The 18,380-nt window shown below is 58.4% G+C and overlaps 1 protein-coding gene across 2 annotated transcripts in view; it reads left to right on the top strand.

The window, feature by feature from the left end:
• OBSCN (obscurin, cytoskeletal calmodulin and titin-interacting RhoGEF) overlaps positions 1-18,380 on the top strand; it is a 237,167-nt gene that overhangs the window by 173,673 nt on the left and 45,114 nt on the right. The window contains exons 56-70 of one of the 2 annotated variants that reach the window (XM_081497754.1): positions 94-357; positions 676-939; positions 1,602-1,868; positions 2,040-2,306; positions 2,517-2,789; positions 3,398-3,667; positions 3,977-4,173; positions 4,326-4,401; positions 10,422-10,694; positions 11,435-11,710; positions 11,993-12,280; positions 12,413-12,688; positions 13,198-13,571; positions 14,096-14,960; positions 15,759-16,037. In XM_081497754.1, the coding sequence (XP_081353880.1) occupies positions 94-357; positions 676-939; positions 1,602-1,868; positions 2,040-2,306; positions 2,517-2,789; positions 3,398-3,667; positions 3,977-4,173; positions 4,326-4,401; positions 10,422-10,694; positions 11,435-11,710; positions 11,993-12,280; positions 12,413-12,688; positions 13,198-13,571; positions 14,096-14,960; positions 15,759-16,037 (4,509 nt within the window). The remainder of the gene's footprint in view (positions 1-93; positions 358-675; positions 940-1,601; positions 1,869-2,039; positions 2,307-2,516; positions 2,790-3,397; positions 3,668-3,976; positions 4,174-4,325; positions 4,402-10,421; positions 10,695-11,434; positions 11,711-11,992; positions 12,281-12,412; positions 12,689-13,197; positions 13,572-14,095; positions 14,961-15,758; positions 16,038-18,380) is intronic. The other variant, XM_081497755.1, reaches the window with a different exon arrangement.

Raw genomic sequence — 18,380 nt, 5'->3', positions numbered from 1 at the left:
TTGAGTTTCGTGTCTTCTGTGTACTCTCCACTTCCTGCTTCGTTGTGTTTACAGGGAGCCTGAGAGCCTTTGTGTCTTTCTGCCCACTTCCAGCCCTGCCTGCCAAGTTCACAAAGGCTCTGAGGAAAGAAGAGACCGTGGAAGGGGCCACAGCCAAGCTGTGCTGTGAGCTGAGCAAGGTGGCCCCCGTGGAGTGGAGGAAGGGGCCCGAGACCCTCAGAGCCGGGGACAGAGTGATCCTGAGGCAGGAGGGAGCCGTGTATGAGCTGGAGATCCGTGACCTGAGCATGAAGGATGCTGGGGAATATTCGTGTGTGTGCGGGCAGGAGAAAACCTCAGCCACGCTCACCGTCAGGGGTAAAGACCACGTGTGTCCAAGCGGAGCTGTGGTTTGGTGTCCAGTTACAGACTTCGTGTCGTCTCCTTGCCCTCCTCCCACCTTCCCTCCTCATCTCAGCATCACCGTCTTCCCATAACTCCCCAGAATTCCTTCCTCCTTCCTGGGCTGTTGTGTGAACTACGAGAAACCAGCCTCCGCGCTGCTTCCCACCTCTTGTCTCACTGCAGATTCTGTCCTTTGTCCTGTGTGCATCTGTGTCTTTCCCTTTGCCTTGTCATGTCCTGCTTTCAAAATTCCCCCAAGACTCTGATGCTTGCATGTCTTATTGTCCTCAGCTCTGCCTGCTGAGTTCCTAGGAAGACTGAGAAGCAAGGAGGCCACAGAAGGGGCCACGGTCACACTGCACTGTGAGCTGAGCAAGGCGGCCCCCGTGGAGTGGAGGAAGGGGCCCGAGACCCTCAGAGCTGGCGACCGAGTGAGCCTGAGGCAGGAGGGAGCCGTGTGTGAGCTGGAGATCCGCGACCTTGTTGTGGAGGATGCTGGGGAATATTCTTGTGTGTGCGGGCAGGAGAGGACCTCAGCCACGCTGACGGTCACGGGTAAGGATGGGAGCCTGTGCTCGTGCCCCCGTCTCCTGTGCCCATGCCAGCTTTGCATGGGCACTCATCTCCTCTGTGTCTTGTGCAGCTTCTGTCTGTCGCCCGCTTGCTCACCCGCCAAACTCTTGTTCAGTGTCCTCATGTCTGGGTACTGGTCTCATCAGATGACCTCCCCTGGCTTACCCTCATGTGTGGGTAGAATTCCCCTTATTCCCCTCCCCTCCCTGTCCTAATGCAGTCCACATTTCCCCCATACTCCACAGCCTCTAGTCAGGGTCTGGGAGTCGTGGCCCTGCTCTGGGAGTCTAAGGAGATTCCCCCTTTCCCACCTCCATGACCAGGAGGGACACAGGCCTGTCTGTGGGCTTCCTGGGTGGAGGTCAGCGTGAGAATCGCCTGGGTCAGATCCAGGCTTCCTTTCACAGCCCCCACTGCAGACCCTCCTCTCCCTTAGAACAGACCCAAGCCCGTGACCCCACTCCCACCCCGATCCTCCAGAGAAGCCTGAGGCAGTGGGTCCTGTGGGCAGGTGAGGCCTACCTGGCCAAGGCCCTCAGTGGGTCTGACTGGATTTGGGGTGCCAGTCTCCTGTCTGGGTGACGGGACACCAGGCTTGGGGCTGACTTTCCCTCTCCCATCCACCCCTGATCCCTGCTCCACAGCCCCGCAGATGGTGTTCCGGAAGCCACTGCAGAGCCTGCAGGCTGAAGAGGGGACCTCGGCCAGCCTGCAGTGCGAGCTCTCCGAGCCTGGTGCCGCCGTCGTCTGGAGTAAGGGTGGTCTGGAGGTGCAGGCCGATGGGCGCCGGGAGCCACGGCAGCGGGGCCACGTGGCAGAGCTGGTCCTGCGGGACTTGCGCCGGGAGGACACGGGGGAGTACAGCTGCAGCTGCGGCTCCCAGGCCACCAGCGCCACCCTCTCTGTCACAGGTGGGCACCCAGGCCGCCCCGCACAGTGGGGGGAGGCGACTCTGGCTCACATGGGGTGGGCAGACCTGAGGTGACACTTCCCCTGCTCACTGCCGTCCCCTGAGAGCTGTGACCCTGTGGCCCCCCCACCCCCATAGCTGTTCCCGCCCTCACGTTCTCCCTCCCCCATAGCTGCGCCCGTGAGGTTCCTGCGAGAGCTGCAGGCCCAGGAGGTAGACGAGGGCATGACGGCATGCCTGCGCTGTGAGCTGAGCCGGGCGGGCAGCAGCGTGGAGTGGCGCAAGGGCTCCCTGCAGCTCTTCCCATGTGCCAAGTACCAGATGGTGCTGGAAGGCACAGCCGCTGAGCTGCTGGTGCAGGGCGCTGAGCAGGAGGACGCTGGCCTCTATACCTGTGACACCGGCCATGCGCAGAGCACCGCCAGCCTCTCTGTCCGGGGTGAGCCTCCCGCTGGCCCCTGCCCTCCCCCGGTCCCTGAGCCCCCTAAAACTGGCAGGCCCCTTGATCAGCAGCTCTGAGCGCCCCTCCCTGCTCCCCCCTAGCCCCCAGGCCCCTTGGTTAGCAGCTCTGAGCGCCCCTCCCTGCTCCCCCCTAGCCCCCAGGCCCCTTGATCAGCAGCTCTGAGCGCCCCTCCCTGCTCCCCCCCAGCCCCCAGGCCTGTGTTTAAGACGGAGCTGCAGAGTGCAGAGCAGGAGGCGGGCGCTGTGGCCCGGCTGTGCTGCCAGCTGAGTGATTCGGAGGCTGGGGCCCCCGTGCTGTGGCTCAAGGAGGGTGTGGAACTGCACGAGAGTCCCAAGTATGAGATGCGGCGCCAGGGGGCCATGTGTGAGCTGCTGATCCACGGGCTGGAGGCCAAGGACGTGGGCGAGTACAGCTGCATGGTGGGCAGCCAGAAAACCTTGGCCTTCCTCAAAGTCAAAGGTGAGCACCCCCTGCCACACCCGCGCCCTCACAGCTGCCAAGGGGGCACCCTGGCTCCCTCCACAGCCCCTCTCACCAGGTGCTGTTCCGGGGTGGCTCTCAGACCTTTAGGGGTACAGGCTTTCTGTGCTCATTTCTGCACCACTCTGTGTCCCTACTGAAGAGTGTCGCCTGAGGAAATTGTAGCCCCCTATCCCTGCCCTGCCTCCCACCCCCCACCCCACCTCCGCCTGCAGGTGGGGCAGCAGGCCTGGGCCACTCTCTCTGAGCTCTTGTCTGTCCTGAAGCTCTTGCTTCCCTGATGTCCCAGCCAGGAGCGGGGCTGGCCGCAGGCTGGGAAGGGACACAAGCAGCCCACCACCCCACAGTTGCCTGCTTCCTCCCAGCAGAGAGGCCCCCAGCCCAGTCCTTGTCCCCAGGAGCTCAGTGTCACGAGAGGGAGCTGTGTTTGTGGGCACAGTGGGTGCTGAATCCCCCGCGGGGCAGGTAGAGGCTGTGGCAGGAGACGAGTCTGAGAGTGCCTGGGGAGGAGCTGGGGTGGGGGGCCTGGGAGCTTGGCTTGGGTGATCTGACCTGGCTGGTGAAGGCCCGCTTTGCCCACACTCCAGAGCCTGAGGTGACCATTGTGCGGGGCCTGGTTGACACCGAGGTCCAGGCCGATGGGGAAGCAGAGTTCAGCTGCGAGGTGTCACAGGCTGGCGTGGATGTGGAGTGGCGTCTCCAGGGCCTGCCCCTGCAGAGCAACGAGGTGACTGAAGTGGCCGTGCAGGATGGCTGCACCCACACACTGCGGCTGAAGAGCGTGACCCCGGAGGATGCAGGCACTGTCTCCTTCCACGCGGGTCGCCACACGTCCTCTGCCCAACTCACTGTCCGAGGTAGCAGGAGCCGAGCTTCACTGCACTTGGGGGCCAGAACCTCCCCTTGGTTAAGGCCGTGTCAGGGGACAGTGATAGACGGCAAGGTTTCCTGCCTTTGAGTGTGGGCAACTGGCAGTGAATGACTGATTCTGGGGTGACCCAAGATGTTGCAGTAGAGCAGTCCCCAGCGTGCTTGTCTTCAGGAATTGGGGCTGGGATGCTGGAGGCAGACCCGGGGGGCCAGGAGGTGGTTCTGATGGTGTGGGGAGGGGCATCTCTGACACGGAGGCTGATGTCATGCCTCTACCCCGCCCCCACCCCATGCAGTTCCTGAGGTGACCATCCTGGAGCCCCTGCAGGACGCTCAGCTCAGCGAGGGCCAGGACGCCCACTTCCGGTGCCAACTGTCGAGGGCTTTGGGCCAGGAGGCCCACTGGGCCCTAGGAGGGGTGCCCCTGCAGGCCAACGAGATGAACGACATCGCAGTAGAGCATGGCACACTCCACTTCCTCACCCTGCGCAAGGTGGTGTCCCCCAGACCTCCTGTGCCCCGCGGTGCTTCCAGGGGCAGGAGAGAGGGAAGCTTCCAGCGGAACTGGGCTGGGGACTTGCCGAGTAAGTTGCAAGTGGTTGAAATGGCACTGCCAGCCTGACACCTCCGTCTCTGTTCCATCAGGTGACCCTTGAGGATGCTGGAACCGTCAGTTTCCAAGTGGGCTCATGTCGCTCGGAGGCCCAGCTGAAGGTCACAGGTGGGCAGCCCCCTCCTACAGCTAGCCTCCCCACTTGTGGATGTCCATGTGCCCCTGCTCGGGGAACTGTTGGCAGGTGGTGAGGCCAGAAATCTGAGCCTCCCAGCAGTGATCTTGCTGTGGGTTGGCAATTTTCCACCCTTGACCACTGAAGCCACTGGAGGTGGGCTAGTGAAGATAAACTTTAGAAATTCTGGTGTGTGAGGGAATCCTCACGTAGGATCAGGGCTGTGTGTGTGTGTGGGGGGAAGGTGGGGAGGCTGGTGGCTGGGGACTTGGGCCCTGAGGTTGAGGCAGGGCCTTCTGGACTTCTGCCCTCTATATAGCTACTCCTGTGATTTAGGTTCACATGCTCTTATTTATACACACCTGCATACCTGACAGGCTCTCAGATGGTGGTACGATAGCACACCTATGACACATGAATGGTTTGAAAGATGGTGTACCAGACATGAAAGTAAGATTTAGGGACCTTCAATGTGTTATACTTTGTCCCCAGAATTGGTCATCTCTGAATGCCTCACCCTCATCTGCTGTCCTACTCCTGGTTTTAGTATTGGTCCCATCTATCTGCCATCCCTTGACTATCAACCCACCCACCATTTATCCATTCATCTATCTGTGCATGCACCCATGCATCCATCCCTCCCTCCCTCCCTCCATTCCATCTGTCCATCCATTTATCCCACATCCATCTATTCAACTACCCATCCATTCATCCACCATCCATTATCTACCCATCTATCCAGCCACCATCTATTATCTATCATGCATGCGTTTATCCACCTGCCATCATGTATTCATCATTATCCATCCATCCATGCACTATCTAACCATGCATTCAGTATCTACCCATCTATCTACCATCCATCCACCATCAGTCATCGGTCCATCCATCTAACCATGTCCGTCTGTCCACCCATCCATATGTCTACCATCTACCCATTCATCCACCTATCCATCCACTATCCATTCTTCCATCCGTCATCCATCTATTATCTGTCCATCACATGTTTATTATCTACCTTGAGAGGGCCCAGATGCAGTTCTGCCCTCAGGGAGTCCCCAGGCTGCTGGGGGAGTGGGGCAGGAAGACAGTGTGCCCTGAGTCCCAGGTATCCCCACCTTGAGTCTTTATGCGGCCAGCTCTGTGGCCTGTAGGGCTGGGAAAGGCTCCAGAGTGCAGTGTCCTCAAGCTGGATGCCGGGAGAGGGCTGTATCCTGGGTGTCCTGAGCAGAGCCGGGTGGGAAGGGCCTCATGTGTCATCAGAGTGGGCGTCTGTGAGGGGCAGCATGGAGCGGGGTTGGGTCTTGCAGATCCCACTGAGGGTTGTACCTTGGCCCTTCTCAATCAGGGTCCCCATTTGTGGTGAGCTGGCTCACATACAGACACGAGCTGTGGCTTCAGACAGAGCTGTGAGCCTACGGTGGCAAGGATGGGCAAACTCGGGAACCGTGTTGGAGAAGGGAATAGGGAGCTGGTGGACAGGTTGGGGATACGGTTAGATATGCACTCCTGTGAGAATGTGGAGTGACTGGTGTGGGCCTGGGACAGGAGTGTCGATGTGCATGCCTGGGAGGGACATGGAGGGCTCTGGGGGAGGGCCTGGCTGGGGTGGGCGTGCCGGCACAGAACAGGCTCTGGGAAGGCCCCTGGACTCACACCCTCCTGTGCAGCAGGTCAGGGACGGATGCCATTCTGCATTAGGGCCCCAGAATCTTAGGGCCAGGGGACCTTAGGGGACATCTGGACTCAATGGCCCTCTGGGGGTAGGAGAAGCACGTGCTTCCAAAGCCCCAGGAAGTAGGGCTCACTTCCCTAGCAGACCCCCTCCCTCTCAGAGAGGTGGGCCGGATGACTTCACCTTTCTGTCCTGCCCCAAACCCCTTAAGGATCGCATCCACGGGACTTGAGGCTTGTCAGTTCTGCCTTAGTGAAACGGGTGTAGATGCAGGACATTGGTCTCCTTTGATGGAGTCAAACATATTGTGAAGGGTGCTGTAGGGTGCAGGGGGGCTGAGATGGCTCTCCACAGGCCCGCTGTGGGTGGTCTCCTTGTCTCATCCTGTGAGCAGGGTGTGCCCGCTGGCCAGGGTCAATCTCTAGACCCCATCCCCAGGCTGCCTCCAGCATGGTGGACCCAGGTTAGCCCCAAATGGTAGACCCTGGTGTGGCCCCACAGACCCAGGGCACCCCATCTCCCCTCCTTTTGCCCTCTCGCACAGAGGCAGCACCGTGCCTGGTACATGGCTTACAGAATGTGGACGTCTTTGCGGGGGAGGTGGCCACGTTCTCCTGCGAGGTGTCCCGTGCGGGTGGGCCGGAGGCCCACTGGTGGCTGGATGGGACCCTGCTGCAGGACGGCCCCCAGAGTGCCATCTCCGTGCGTGATGGGACCGTCCACTCCCTCACGCTCTCAGGCCTGGGGGTGGCTGACTCAGGCACCATCACCTACCGTGCAGGGTCCCTGGTCTCCAGGGCCAAGTTGTTGGTCAAAGGTACTGGCCGATGGAATCCTGCCCTGTGCTGGAGCTTCTGCTCTGCTGCCCCTGCACGCTTCCTGCGGGCTTCCTGGGTTGGGGTTTGGGTACTGACCCCCAGGACACAGACTGGGCATCTTTCCATGTGTGCCAAGGGTGGGCGCTGTGGGCAGGCAGCAGTCCTAGCTGGTGGATGAGAAAGCAGGTCAGACTCAGCAGTGATGCTGGAGGCCAACCCCGTCCCCACCTGCTCACAGGGCCCTGGGCGTGGCTGCCCACTTGGCGACCACTCTGTGGCTGCCCCTTCCTCAGGCACACATCCAGAGAGCAGCCTGGAGGTGAAGGCCACCTTCCCAGCCCCAGGCGTGGCCTGCACTGTCCTTGCTTGTAGCTGCTTCCGCTGCTGCAGGTTAGGTTGGGGTCTTGTGCCCTTCTGGGAAAGCGCTAGCCGTTGCAGAGGGTGGCGGACTTCCAGGGAACTCCCCCAGCCCGCTTTCAGTAGCGGTGTCGGGCATTCTTGGCACCACAGCCCAGGGTGGTTTCGACCACGCTGGCCAGTTTGTCAACTGGCCTCCTCTATGCTCTTGCACAGTAAATGTGGGCACTTGCCCAGATCCCAGGGGTGGCCCATTTGTTGAATGGGATGTCAGCAAGTGGAGGTGGGGTGGGCTCCCTGAGGAGGTGGGTGACAAGGCCCCTGGAGAAGGGATGAGTTGGACTGGGGGTGCCCAGTGCTCAACAGAGCTTTGAATCCTAAACAGGCCCAGGGCTTTCAGGTGTGGTTTTTGTGTCCTACTGGGGCAACATGTGTCCCGGGCTAGAGGAAGTAAGGACTCAGAGGGACCAGTGGTAGGAGGGGCCCAGCAGATAGAGACTAAGCCACATGCAGTCTGCTGTGAGCAGGGGGCGTGGGGGCAAGGCTGGCCCCACGCAGAGGGCCCTGGGTCACCGTGCTGGGTCCCCCTTCTGCTCTGCTTCTGCTTGCCTCTGAGTCGCTGGCGCTGACTGCAGAGGGTGGGTGGGCCACAGTCACGCGGCTCCGGCTGACACATGCCTGGCCTGTCGGCCGACAGATCCCACAGTGGAGGTGGTCAGTGCCATGCGGGACCTGGCAGTGGAGGAGGGTAGCCCGGCCGAGCTCCTCTGCCAGTACTCACGGCCCGTGCAGGCCACGTGGAAGATGGACGAGCAGGAGGTGTGTGCTGACGGGCACCGTGTCGTCATAGAGCAGGACTGGACCGTGGCCAGGCTGTCCTTCAGGCCGGCCTTGCCCTGTGACAGCGGCATCTATTCTTGTGAGGCTGCAGGCACCCGCGTGGTGGCCCTGCTGCAAGTGCAAGGTGAGGCCGCCTGGCAGGCAGCCCCGGGCCCAGGACAGCTGTGCTAAGGCTCACTCTGAGCCGTGATGGTGGAGTGGCAGGCAGTGACAGGATGTGGGAAAGAGGGACTCCCAGGAAGCAGATCCCAGGCCCTGAGCCCACCCACCCAGACCCCTTCTCGTCCCCAAGAAGTCTGATGGGACAGCTGGAAAACACAGGGCAGAAGCCGCTCAAAGGATCTGCATCCCAGACACCCTGTCGGGGAGGGATGGAGGGATACCAGCCTACCTGCCGAGGCTGGCAGGTAGACGAGCAGGTCTGGGGCCTTTGGGACCATAGACGGGGCTGGGCCCTAGAGCAGGGGAGGGCCGCTGGGCTGAGCTCCCTGAGTCCCGGGTTCAGACCCCAGCGCTACCCCTTCCTGGGCTGGTCACTCAGAGGACACTCTGAGCCCCACTTCCCCACTGGCAGCGCAGCAGGGACACCCCGTGGGGGATGCGGAGGGGAGACTGCAGCGGCAGCTCTGCAGGGGAGGGGGTGTCATTTCCCTGCAGCCGCATTCTATTTGGAAAACTTGAAATGTTCCCAGTGGTGAGAGCTGGCAGTTGTCAGGGGCCATCCAAAATGGGAAGAGCAGGTGGGGCCCGGTCTGGGCCGGGTCTGGGCCACAGTCCCCCTGAGGTCATTCAGATTCCATGCACAGACTACTTCAACAACTACATTTTTAAACACTTTTTTTTTCCGGCCCCTGGGGACACAACAGTAAACGGACAAAGCTCCCTCCCTTCACTGGTGGCTTTCCTGTGGGAGGTGAAGGAAATGTGATAGGAGCTGCGGTCTGAAGGAGGCAGCTGGGGGGGACTTGTGGGCATCTGGGGTGGAGCCTTTGGGCCTCAGGCAGGGAGTAGAGAAGGAAACAGCAGGAGACAGCAGGAGGGAGCCCTCAGGGGCTCACCACTGCTGCTGTAACATCTGGGATTGTATAGAAATAAAGAAGCCTTGATCCTTGGTTAGGAGTTAAGGAGGGTGAGCTCCAGCAGTGAGTGTACGCCCAACCTACCCCCTCCCCCCACTGCTACCCCAACCATCTCATCCCTGCCAAGAGCAGCCGCATCCTTGATCTGGCCAGTTGCAGCCATCCAAGCACAGTGGAGATGTGGGATACCTGAATTCCTAAGTCCCTGTTGGTCCTGTCAGTTCTGACTCGGGGAATAAAGGAGCCAGGGATATGGGGGAGTCTGGTCTATGATGTGAGCCGACCTGGGCCAGGAGGGCGGCAGGGAGAAGGAAATGGATGGGCCCTGCGGGTCCTCTGCTCTGGGGCGGCCCAGACCTCCCCATCGTCCTGTACAGCTTTGGGTGATGCCGTGCTCCTTTCCTACCCGACTCCACCCCTGGCTGTTGCCCCTCACCTTGTTTTGTGTCCTTCACTCCACTGGCCTGGCTCTCTGCTCCCCCCCACCCATCCCTCTTCATTCCCAGCACAGTGTCCCCTCTGGGTGCTTCTGCTTCCTGGACACCTCCCCTTCCTGGCTCAGTCACGCCCATCCTCAGAGATCTGCCTCCTCCAAGAAGCCGCCCATAGCTTGAAGGCCGCTGGTGTCGGTACCAGGGGCTTGTCATGGGAATGGGCTCTTTGAGGTGGCGAGCACTTGGGGACCAGGTGCTGAGCTGGGTCTGGGGCTTGGCATGCCCAGGCCTGACATCATGGCTCCCACAGAACATGCATAGCTGCTCATCACTGGCTCCTGGCCTCTGTACAGGAGAACTGGGGCAGGCTGAGAATGAGGGCAGAGATGTGTCTGGTCCGAGTGAGTGAGGGGAACAGCCCCATGGGTCTGATAGCCCTGGCTGGGGGAGGAAAGGAAGGGAACAGTTTTCCGGAGGCCCGTGCTGCAGCAGAGCTGAGAGGCAGAAGCCTCTGTCTGCATTTGAGCCTGGCCACAGCCTCGGGTGAGTCTTCAGTGCGTGAACATTTGTGAGGCTTCTCACCTGTTAGCTGGAGCGGACTCTCCTTCCTAACCAAGGCCTGGTGATGGTGTGGGGATAGCCAGGGCCTTAGAGCGTCCCTGTGTGGTTCCTCCTGGTGGACACCCAGACACCCTGCCCCCGGCCACATCCTCTGAGGCCCTTCGTCCTGAGGAGGGCTCTCCCACATGACTCTTGGGGTGCTGGGTAGGAAAAGCCCTGAGCACACCTTGAGCCACTCTCTCTCTGCAGCCAAGAACACGGTGGTGAGAGGCCTGGAAAACGTGGAGGCACCCGAGGGTGGCGAGGCTCTGTTCGAGTGTGTCCTGTCCCAGCCGGAGGTGGCCGCCCACACCTGGCTGCTGGATGATGAGCCCGTGCGCACCTCTGAGAATGCCGAGGTGGTCTACTTTGAGAACGGACTACGGCACCTGCTGCTGCTCAAAAACCTGCGGCCACAGGACAGCTGCCGGGTGACCTTCCTGGTGGGGGACATGGTGACATCTGCCTTCCTCACCGTCAGAGGTTAGAGTTGTGGGGTCGGGAGGGCGGTTCTCTGCGGTCCCCCCAGCTGGTGTCCCCCTGCAGGAGTGTGGGAGGGTAGGGGTGTTGAGGGTTGGTCTGAGACCCCTCCTGCGGGATCACCCACATCAGGGGTGCTGGGGCTGATGTTGGGACCACAGGGGTATGTCTCTCTCACACCTATCCCCCTAAATACCATGCGCTGCAGCGGGGTGGGATGGGGTGGGCTAGAGCCCCTGTGTGAGGACTTGGGACTCTTCAACCACTCTCACCAGATACCACGGTGCTTGGGCGCAAGGGGTGGTGATGAGGCTGGGGTTGCAGGGCACATGAAGTTCTCAGAGCCCTCCCAGGAGATACCACCTTGTGGGGGTACAGGGGCTGGGGGCCTGGTCCCAAATATCCCTCCCGCGGGATATTTGGCTGGGGGTCATAGGGGAGCGCTGGGGCAGCAGGGGTCATGAGCCTCCTCCACTGGGCACCTGGCTGCTTGGTCGGGGGTGGAGGGAGGTGGGGGAGCTGGGGCCTTTGGGAAGGGCAGTGACCTCTGAGACAGGAGAGTGCAGGGTGGTCGTGGTGGGGACGTTGATCTCTGAGGCTGCTCCCAGAGGCGGGAGGAGTAGGAGGCTAGGCCCCTCCTCTGCTCTGGGGCTGTGGGAAGGGGGTGGCATGGATGTCTCTGAGTGCCCCCAGGCCACCCCCCGGCCCCTGTGCTCACACTGCCACCCCACCCCGCCCCACAGGCTGGCGCCTGCAGGTCTTGGAGGCACCCCAGGATGTGACCGTGCGAGCCGGCGGGCAGGCCAGCTTCAGCTGCACCCTTAGTGAGACAGTGCCCGTGGGCGAGGCGACCTGGTACATAGACGGAGCCTCCGTGCAGCCCGATGATGCAGACTGGACCGTCACCGCTGACGGCAGCCACCACGGCCTGCTGCTGCACCGGGCCCAGCCGCACCACGCCGGCGAGGTCACCTTTGCTGCTCATGATGCTGTCGCCTCCGCGAGGCTCACCGTGCTGGGTGGGTGGCTTGGGCCTGCCTGCCGCAGCTCGTGTCCAGGGCTCTGGGGGACAAGAGGTTTCCGCTTCAGAAGCTGTTGGGGGCTGTCCATGGCCCCCCGCGGAGTAGGCTCAGGGCACACAGTCTTCCTGTGACTCCAATGCACCTTTGTCAGCCCCGCAGAAAGACAGGACTGAGGGGCACAGCTGCTCACAGGACTCAGGGGAGCAGACACCAATGTGGGCAGGTCTGCGGGTGCTGGGTGCCAGTTGCTGCACTGACCACCTCCTCCCCGCCCCACAGGCCTCCCTGACCCCCCAGAGGATGCAGAGGTGGTGGGGCGCAGCGGCAGCTCCGTGACGTTGTCCTGGATGGCTCCCACGAGTGATGGCGGAGGGGGTCTCCGTGGCTACCGGGTCGAGATGAAGACAGCAGCCACGGGAGAGTGGCAGCTGTGCCACGACCTGGTGCCCGGGCCTGAGTGTGTGGTGGCTGGCCTGGCCCCCGGGGAGACCTACCGCTTCTGTGTGGCTGCAGTGGGCCCGGCGGGTGCTGGGGAGCCTGTGTACCTGCCCCAGACAGTAAAGCTTGGTGAGTGGCTGCCTTAGTCTCGGTTTATGAGGGCGGGGGTCCAGCTTGCAGCCCTCAAAGCCTCTCTCAGCTGAGGGTCCCCGCCCGCATCCTTGCTGATGTGCGCCTCCCATCCCTGATCCCTGTTCCCAGCAGAGCCCCTGGAACCCAGGCCTGCGGCCCCCACCCCCAAGAGCCGGCAGGTGGCAGCCGGAGAGGACTTGTGTCTGGAGTGCGAGGTGGCCGAGGCGGGTGAGGTCATCTGGCTGAAGGGAACAGAGCGCATCCAGCCGAGTGGACGCTTCCAGGTCCTCTGCCAGGGTCAGCAGCAGATGCTGTTGATTCGGGGCTTCTCGGCGGAGGACCAGGGCGAGTACCGCTGTACCCCTGCACAGGACTCAGCCTCTGGATCAGCTGCTGCTTTCCAGGGTATGTCTCCTGGGGCCCGCTGTGCAGAGGGGAGGAAGGAGCCCTGAGGTGTGGAGTGGGCCAGCCTGCTTCCTCACTGGTCCTCTCTTGAAAACCTGCTGGACGGACATACCTCACATTAAGGACTGAGGCCTGGGGTGGGGAGATGCACAGACCCGTGTGGCTCAGCCTCCTGTCAGAACCCATGTCACTGACGTCTGAGGTCACATTGCCCCCTGGCCGATGCCCCCCTGGTGCCCACTGCTGGCTCTTTGAGTCCTTGCATACCTGCTGTCTGAGCCCTGCACCTGCTCTGACCCTGGCCTGGGGTTTCCTGTGCTCACCTGCTCTTGTGCAGGAGGGAGAATGAGGTCCGTTCAGAACCTCTAAAACCTTGTCAGGATCGTGCCTCAGCGCTCTCAGGGGCCCAGGCAGGCAGCAGAGGCCTCTAAAGGGAACTGTGGTCAGCAGCCAAGGCCAGCCTGGGACCTCTGTGCTTGTCCAACTGACCGGTCTCCTGCCCTCCTCAGTGCTGCTGACCCCAGCATCTGGGGAGGAGGTCCTCGCTCAGCCCAGCCTGCCCCCTGAGGCAGCCCAGGAGGGCGATCTGCACCTGCTCTGGGAGGCGCTGGCCCGGAAGCGCCGCATGAGCCGCGAGCCCACGCTGGACTCCATCAGCGAGCTGCCCGAGGAGGACGGCCGCCTGCAGGGCCCGCGTCAGGAGGCTGAGGAGGCCGCGCCTGACCTCTCAGAGGAGTACTCCACAGCCGACGAGCTGGCGCGCACTGGTGAGGCTGACCTCTCGCACACCAGCTCTGACGACGAGTCCCGTGCAGGCACTCCATCACTGGTTACCTACCTCAAGAAGGCTGGGAAGCCCAGTGCCTCGCCACTGGCCAGCAAGGTGAGTCTCCTGCTTGACCTGCAAGGAGAGGCCTGCGTTTCTTAGATCTTTGCCACTCCATCATTCATCCACACATCATCTATCCACTGTCTGTCCATCGGTCCATCCACCAATCATTTATCCAGTCATTTTCCCACTCTTTATCTGCCCATCTATTGGTCATCCAGCTACCGATCCAGCTGTGATTCACCTACCCATCCATCCATCCACACGGCTATTAAAACTGTTTTCCTAAAGAGCTGGAACCAATGTCTCTGCAGTATCCCTCACAACTCTGTCCCCCTCTGGGGAAAGCAGTTTCAGGGAGGGTAGACTTGCTTTTTGGCAGCAGCAGAAGCCCTCAGGCACTCGGCCTCAGTGAAGATAGTCAGTTGACAGCAGACAGCAGGCAAGAGGCATGCTGGAGCAAGGCGTGGAGCTGGGGCAGGAGACCCAGGCTCTGCTTCTCCCTGCCGTGTGTGTGTCCCTGCCACATCCTCTGCCTGCCCTGGGCCTCAGGTACCCTCCCTTACCTGTGCACACAGGTTGGGGTGCCAGCAGCCCCCTCTGGGAAGCCACAGAAGAAGCAGCAGGAGAAGCCACCTGCAGCACACCCACCACCAGGAGACCTGAGCGCGGGGGACCTGGGCGACCCGACCTTGGACCAGGCCGCAGTGAAGATCCAGGCGGCCTTCAAGGGTTATAAGGTCCGGAAGGAGATGCAGCAGCAGGAGCGGCCCGTGCTCCGCTGCACGTTTGGGGACACCGTGGCACAGGTGGGAGACGTCCTGCATCTGGAGTGTGTCGTGTCCAGCAAGACAGATGTGCGCGCCCGCTGGCTAAAGGATGGCATGGAACTGACGGACAGCCGGCACCACCACATTGACCAACTTGCAGACGGCACCTGTTCTCTGCTGGTCACTAGCCTGGGCCGGGCCGACGCTGGCTGTTACACCTGTCAGGTGAGCAACAAGTTTGGCCATGTGGCCCACAGTGCCAGTGTGGCGGTCAGTGGGACCGAGAGTGAGAACGAGAGCTCCTCCAGCGGGGAGCTGGATGACCCCTTCCGGCGGGCCGCCCGGCGGCTGCACCGCCTCTTCCGCACTAAGGGCCCAGAGGAGGTTTCAGACGAGGAGATCTTCTTCAGCGCTGACGAAGGCAAGGCGGAGCCTGAGGAGCCTGGGGACTGGCAGACGTACCGCGAAGACGAGCACTCCATCTGCATCTGCTTTGAGACGCTGGCGGAGGCCCGCCGGGCAGCCACCCGCTTCCAGGAGATGTTTGGTGTGTTGGGCATCGGCGTGGACATCAGCCTGTCAGAGCAGGGACCACGCAGGGTGGAGATGCGCATTGGCAAGGTGGCACCCGCCCCTTCAGCCCCACTGGAGCCAGTGCTGACGGCAGAGGCTGGTGAGTCTGCAAGCTGTACGCAGGGAGGACGAGCAAAGCCAGGGTGGCAATCCAGCGTCAGCTGAAAACTCAAGGAGGTGGCTGGACTTTAGCTTCTGGTTGTGCACAGATGCAGCCCATGGAGCTGGAAAGAGCCTTGACTTTGGAGTGAGACAAAGCTCAGTTTAAATTCCAGCTCTGCCTCTTTGAGCCTCAGAGTCCTATTCTATGAAATGGGTTCAAGAATACTGACTTCCTAGAGTTTAGGGATTTATTTTCTTCCCCTATGAGGGTTTGAGATGTAGTCTGTATAAAAGGTAGGGTCCCACATAGTCCAGTTTGAACCCCATTTCCCACTCCAGCAACTAAAGTTAATTGAAAAGTCATTTCACTGTTTACTTCTGTTTCCCTAACAGGGAACATCATTACCCTCATAATGATTACCATCATAATGATAACCTAAAGGGGGTATCGTTAACAACCCACAGCATCATTCCTTCTCTTTAATTCTGGGCTGCCTGTGTGCTTCCAATCCCAGACTGCCAGCCTTGGTCTTCCCTTTACTTCCCCTTCCTCCTCATTTCCTGTCTGCTATCTCTCTGACCTCATGGGAGCTTGGGAACCAGGCTGGCAAAGAGAGGATTCTTCTAGAGCATGGGAAGGAGGGGATAGCTCAGTTGACAGAGACAGAATTCTCTTTGGCCACCAGTCTATGAGCACTCACGTGAATGGGTGCCATGCAGCATTGAACTGCTGGCAGCTGGGGTAGCTGAAGGGAACCAGGGCTAACGTGCTGTATGCCCTGCCCTTCTCTTCTAGCCCCGGTGTTCCTGACCGAGCTACAGAATCAGGAGGTGCTGGATGGGTACCCTGTGAGCTTTGACTGTGTGGTGACAGGCCAGCCTGTGCCCACCGTGCGCTGGTTCAAGGATGGGAGGATACTGGAGGAGGATGACCACTACATGATCAGTGAAGACCAACAGGGTGGCCACCAGCTCATCATCACGGCTGTGGTGCCAGCAGACATGGGTGTCTACCGCTGCCTGGCCGAGAACAGTGTGGGTGTGTCCTCTACAAAGGCAGAGCTCCGTGTGGACCGTGAGTGCACATTTGGGTTTGAAGGTTCAGGCAGGGCAGGGATCCTGGCAGTGAGAGGCAGTGCTGGGTTGGAGGATTACCAACCCAGCATTGGTCTCAGGCCAGGCAAAATTTGGGGCTGGAAAGTCTTGTGGCAGATGGAGAATTCTCTTGGAGCCCCCTTGAGAAGTAAATGGGATGGGGAAGAACCTGGGAAGATTTGGAGGTACCCCGTGGGCGCAGTGGGTGGTTAATGGCACTGTGGCATAATAAGAAATATATATATATTTGATCTTGGTTCCTGATCCCTGGTGGGCCCCTAGATAGCTTCAGTACAAATAAATCCATCTGATTTTTTACAAAAATCCAAAAACAAATAGAGGAAACACAGAATTTCAGATTCAAGGATGGAATTTCAAATAGTGCTGGAGTAATTTGAACAATTGTAGGCAATTGTAGGCAAAAATATGAACACACCAAGGAAACCAGAATTGAAAGAGACGCATGTACCCCAGTGTTCATTGCAGCCCTGTTTATGATAGCCAGGACATGGATGCAACCTAGATGTCCATCAGCAGATGAATGGACAAGGAAGTTGTGGTACATATACACAATAGAATATTACTCAGCTATAAAAAGGAACACATCTGAATCAGTTCTAATGAGGTGGATGAAACTGGAGCCTATTATACAGAGCGAAGTAAGTCAGAAAGAGAAACACCAATACTGTGTATTAACACATATATATGGAATTTAGAAAGACAGTAACAATGATCCTATATACAAGGCAGCAAAAGAGACACATGTAAAGAACACTTTTGTGGACTCTGTGGGCAAAGGCAGAGCACTTTTGGACTCTGTGGGCAAAGGCGAAGGTCAGATGATTTGAGAGAATAGCATCGAAACATGTATATTGCCATATGTGAAATAGATGACCAGTGCAAGTTTGATGCATGAAGCAGGGCGCTCAAAGCCAGTGCTCTGGGACAACCCAGAGGGATGGGGTGGGGAGGGAGGTGGGTAGGAGCCCAGGAGTGGGGAACATATGCGCACCCGTGGCTGATTCACATTGATGTATGGCAAAAACCATCACAATATTGTAAAGTAAGTATCCTCCAATTAAAATTTATTAATTAAAAAAAGAACCAAAAATAAGAACTTCAACCTTGTATGAAAATTACCTCAAAATGGATTACATACTTAAATGTAAAATATGAACCTATCAAACGTTTAGGGAAAAAGTGGGAAGAAATCTTCAGGATCAAGGGCTAGGAAAAGACTACTTAGACTTGACCCTAAGACGAAAAATTGGTAAACTGGACCTCCTTAGACTTAAAACCTTTTGCTCTGTGAAAAGTCAAGTGTTGAGGATGAAAAGCTATGGACTGGGGGAAAGTACCTGCATTATCTGTTGAAAAGAATATTTTCCCTCATAACATTGTCTTGGAACTCTTCTTACCAGAAATGAATTTCCATTAAATGTATAGAATTATTTCTGACTCTCATTTCTTTTCCATTCATCCAGATGTCTGTCATTATGCCATTACTACACTGTTTTGACTATTGTAGCTTTGTATTAAGTTTTGAAACTATAAGTGTGAGTCCGCCAACTTGGTTCTTGGTCAAGATTATTTTGACCATCCTGAGTCTCTTGCATTTTTTAATGAATTTTAGGATCAGCTTGTCAATTCCTGCAAACATAATCTCTGGATACTTTTTATTATTTCCTTTTTATCAATGATTTTTGAGTAATTTAATCATATTTTTTGGTGCACTTGTCTTTATGTTCCTTGTCTTGCAGTTAATTGAGCTTCTTGAGTTAATGGGGCTTCCCTGGTGGCTCAAATGGTAAAGAATCTGCCTACAATGCAGGAAACCCAGGTTTGATCCCTGGGTCAGGATGATCTCCTGGAGAACGGAAGGACTATTCACTCCAGTATTCTTGCCTGGAGAATTCCATGGACACAGGGGCCTGGTGGGCTATACAATCCATGGGTTTGCAGAAGAGTTGGACACAACTTAGCAGTTAACACTTTTAATATTTTTAATATTTACATTTTAATGGTTTTCATTAAGTTTGAAATTTGTGAGGCATTATTTCTTGAAATACTTTTCCTTTCCCCCTTCATTTGGGGACTTATACATGATCGAGCCACTTGAGGTTGCACTTGCTGTTGTTGAGTTGCTCAGTCATGTCCAACTCTGCGACTCCATGGACTGCAGCATGCCAGGCTTCCCTGTCCTTCACTATCTCCTGGAGTTTGCTCAGACTCATGTCCATTGAGTCAGTGATGCGATCCAACCATCTCAACCTCTGTCGCCCCCTTCTCCTCCTGCCATCAATCGTATCCAGCATCAGGGTCT

The sequence above is a fragment of the Giraffa tippelskirchi genome, chromosome 6 (assembly GCF_054371585.1).
Source record: "Giraffa tippelskirchi isolate mGirTip1 chromosome 6, T2T-mGirTip1v1.2.pri, whole genome shotgun sequence".
NCBI classification, from domain to species: Eukaryota; Metazoa; Chordata; class Mammalia; order Artiodactyla; family Giraffidae; genus Giraffa; species Giraffa tippelskirchi.
Note: the sequence above shows the minus strand (reverse complement) of the source record. Positions and strands in the feature narration are given on the sequence as shown.